At 56.6% G+C, this 3187-nt stretch overlaps 1 protein-coding gene across 1 annotated transcript in view; it reads left to right on the top strand.

The window, feature by feature from the left end:
* MPPED1 (metallophosphoesterase domain containing 1) overlaps positions 1-3187 on the top strand; it is a 58942-nt gene extending 55755 nt beyond the window's left edge. Inside the window, exon 6 of the mRNA XM_029955655.1 lies at positions 792-3187. Within this exon, the coding sequence (XP_029811515.1) occupies positions 792-910 (119 nt within the window). The 3' untranslated portion in view covers positions 911-3187. The remainder of the gene's footprint in view (positions 1-791) is intronic.

Below are 3187 nucleotides of genomic sequence, written 5' to 3'. Positions count from 1 at the left end.
TGGTGGTGATGGTGGTGGTGGTGGTGGTGGTGGTGGTGGTGGTGGTGACGATGGTGATGGTGGTGACGATGGTGGTGATGGTGATGGTGGTGATGGTGGTGATGGTGGTGATGGTGGTGGTGGTGGTGGTGATGGTGATGGTGGTGATGGTGGTGATTGTGGTGACAGTGATGGTGGTGGTGATGGGGATGATGATGATGGTGGTGGTGATGGGGATGATGATGATGATGGTGGTGACGGTGGTGATGGTGACGATGGTGGTGGTGGTGGTGATGGTGGTGGTGATGGTGATGGTGTTGGGGATGATGATGATGGTGATGGTGGTCGTGGTGATGGTGGTGATGGTGGTGGTGATGGTGGTGATGGTGGTGACAGTGATGGTGGTGGTGATGGTGGTGGTGATGGTGATGGTGTTGGGGATGATGATGATGGTTGTGGTGATGGTGGTGGTGATGGTGGTGGTGATGATGACGATGCTGGTGGTGGTGAAGGTGGTGATAACATCGATGATGCCGTCTCACTGTGTGCTATCCATGTGCTTTCCAGGCACTGGGCCGAACACTGGAGATGGATTATCATCTCATTTGCTCTCACAGTAGACTTGGAAGGAACATCTGTCACCATCACCTCTATTTATAGAGGAAGAGGCAAAGTTGGGGGTCTTGGCAGCTTGCCCCAGACATGTTCAGCCCGCCGTGGCTGCGTGCCCCCTGATGACCACGCCCACTAGACCCCTCGCTGCTCTGGGTCCTGGTCGGGGTGGCCCTGACAGATGTGTGCTTCCCTTCCAGGGTACGGAGTCATGGCAGACGGGACGACCACCTACGTGAACGCGTCTGTGTGCACCGTGAACTACCAGCCTGTGAACCCGCCCATAGTCATTGACCTCCCCACGCCCCGGAACTCCTGACTGCCCCTGCTGTCTCCGCCCTTCCCGCCCGCATCAGCTACCCATGCCTGGCCGAGAGCACGGACCCCCAGCCACCCTTCCTTCCATGCAGACAACCTGGTTGGTCTTGGGGACCAGCCCAACAGATGGGTTGAGGCCTTGGAGTGAAGAAAATCACCCCTGACTCTTCAGCCTCCGTCACCTGGAGTCAGGAGCCTGCGGGTCGCCGTCAGCCGCTCTGCGCTCATTACTGTATTCCGTGTGTACATTCCCGCGTGTACCTTGTCAGAGGACCTACCAGGCTCGTGGGCCCCTCCTGCCCGGGAATGGACGGCCTCTTCATCCTTCTCAGTCGGATGCCCTTGTGGGTTTGGGAAGCTGCTGCTTCTGGACAGACTTCGGAAAGTTCTAGCACAAAATCTCCCTCTCACTGAGGGTCTGTGTGGCTGCAGGCCCCAGGGTGGGGGCGGGCGGGAGGTTTTGTAGCCAGGGTGCAGATAGTCCGCTCTCTCCTCTGGGCTGGAGAGGAGACGGGCCTGCCTTGCAGCTGGGGCCCTCGAGGGAGCGATCAGGGACGACTCAGGAATTCGGACCGCACCTGGCCAGCCCAGTGAGCCGTCTGCCTCGCCTTGTGACCCCGCTTTCTTCCTGTGGGCACCTTTGCGGACTTGAACAGTGGCCTGAACATCCAGGTACCTGCTCGGAGCCTGGATCGGGTTGGGGGGCGGTGGGGTTGTTTCTACAGAACGAGCCACGTTAGCATCTGCGTCTGGCTGGAAGGTTCCCGAGTCACAGACGGCCCCTGGTCCCGTGCTCTGCAGAGCTCAACAGGCTGGAGGGTCCGCAGACTGAGGCCGCACTGCCACGTGTGTGCGCCCAGGCAGGTGTGCGTGCACACGCGTGTGCACACACACACACACACACACACACATACACAGACACGCTTCTTAACTTCATGAAGTGGAGCCCGTGCTTCTCATTACTGTCCTTGAATGGAGTTCCATTCCTTGGTGTGATTCCCCGAGCTGAGTGGCTCCCGGTCCTTGTCAGTGTCCGTCCGTCAGTCCTGTTAACGGGAGGCAGGTGCAGCGGCAGAGCCGGCCTGGGTCTGGGTTCCAGCGGCTCCCTGCAGGGGGACAACTTCTTTTTTCTTTAAATTAGGCCTGGGAGGGGTGGGGTTGGGCTGAGTCTCCTAGGAAGGGGGACCTGGCAGGGTTTCTCCTTAGGGTACGAGACGCAGGGTCCCCACGTGCAGGGTCCGACTCTGTCTTTATTTCCAGTTTTGATATTTTGTTCATCAAGGATATTGTGTCTGAATCGATTTGGATTTTTAAAAGACATTGGATTAAAAAGCGTCACATTTCTCTCTCCTGCTGAGCCTTTTGGGATCCCCTTGGGCCTCTGGGAGGAGGGCCTCACTCACCTCCCACTGGGCCCAGCCCTGGGAGCCAGCACATCAGCCAGCCCTTTGCAAACACAATCTCATTTCACCCTCAGGCACTCCTTTGAGTTTAGCACTGCTGGCCCCTTTTGAGAGGTGAGGAGATAGAGATCAGAGAGGTGAGGTCACTTGCCTGAGGGCGCCCAGCTCAGAAGGGGCAGAAGCAGGACTTGAGCCTTGGTCTCTGGCTTTATAGTGTCTGCTTTGCCACCACCCAAACCTCCACCCCTACAAGGCACTTATTTTTTGAGGGTCCGGTTCGGGACCTCTGTGGATTGTTTCTCAGAGAGAGAGCCCCTGGAGCCCCGAGGAGTCCCAATCTCTGAGCCCAGCACCCCGGCAGCCTGGGAGACCACAACTCCTTCCCTACTCACGTGGGGCTCCCCATGGGGCGACGGACACTGGGCACGCAGGGAGCCTGACAGCAGCACCGCCCTGAGACCTGCTGCGCTTGGTGGGGGTGGGGGCCGGGACTTCAGGAGTCCGATCGGCTGAGTGGCTCCTGGTGGCCCGGGATGTTTACAAGGTCTCTCGGGAAGCCCCAGATGCATGGCGTGTGCGCACGCGTGGGGTGGAGAAGACCCGGGGCCCTTTCAAACACCTCTACCGAATTTCTATGTGGACCAAGAACTATAAACTTGAAAACAATTTTTTCCTAAGGTATCTTCAGAATATGGTGTATTTTTATGTGGAAAAGAAAAGTTATGAAGGCAGCTGTTACTTTGAAAGAAAATTCATTAAAAGTCCTTGAGGTATGAAAGATGATGGCGTGCACTCAATCATTTCGGCATAACTTGATTGTGGCTGTAATTTTTTTTGTCAAGCATGTCAGACAATAAAGTCTTTGTAAAAAGAAA

The sequence above is a fragment of the Suricata suricatta genome, chromosome 10 (assembly GCF_006229205.1).
Source record: "Suricata suricatta isolate VVHF042 chromosome 10, meerkat_22Aug2017_6uvM2_HiC, whole genome shotgun sequence".
NCBI lineage: Eukaryota > Metazoa > Chordata > Mammalia > Carnivora > Herpestidae > Suricata > Suricata suricatta.
The sequence above is the reverse complement of the archived record's forward strand: the minus strand, read 5'-3'. Positions and strand labels throughout refer to the sequence as shown.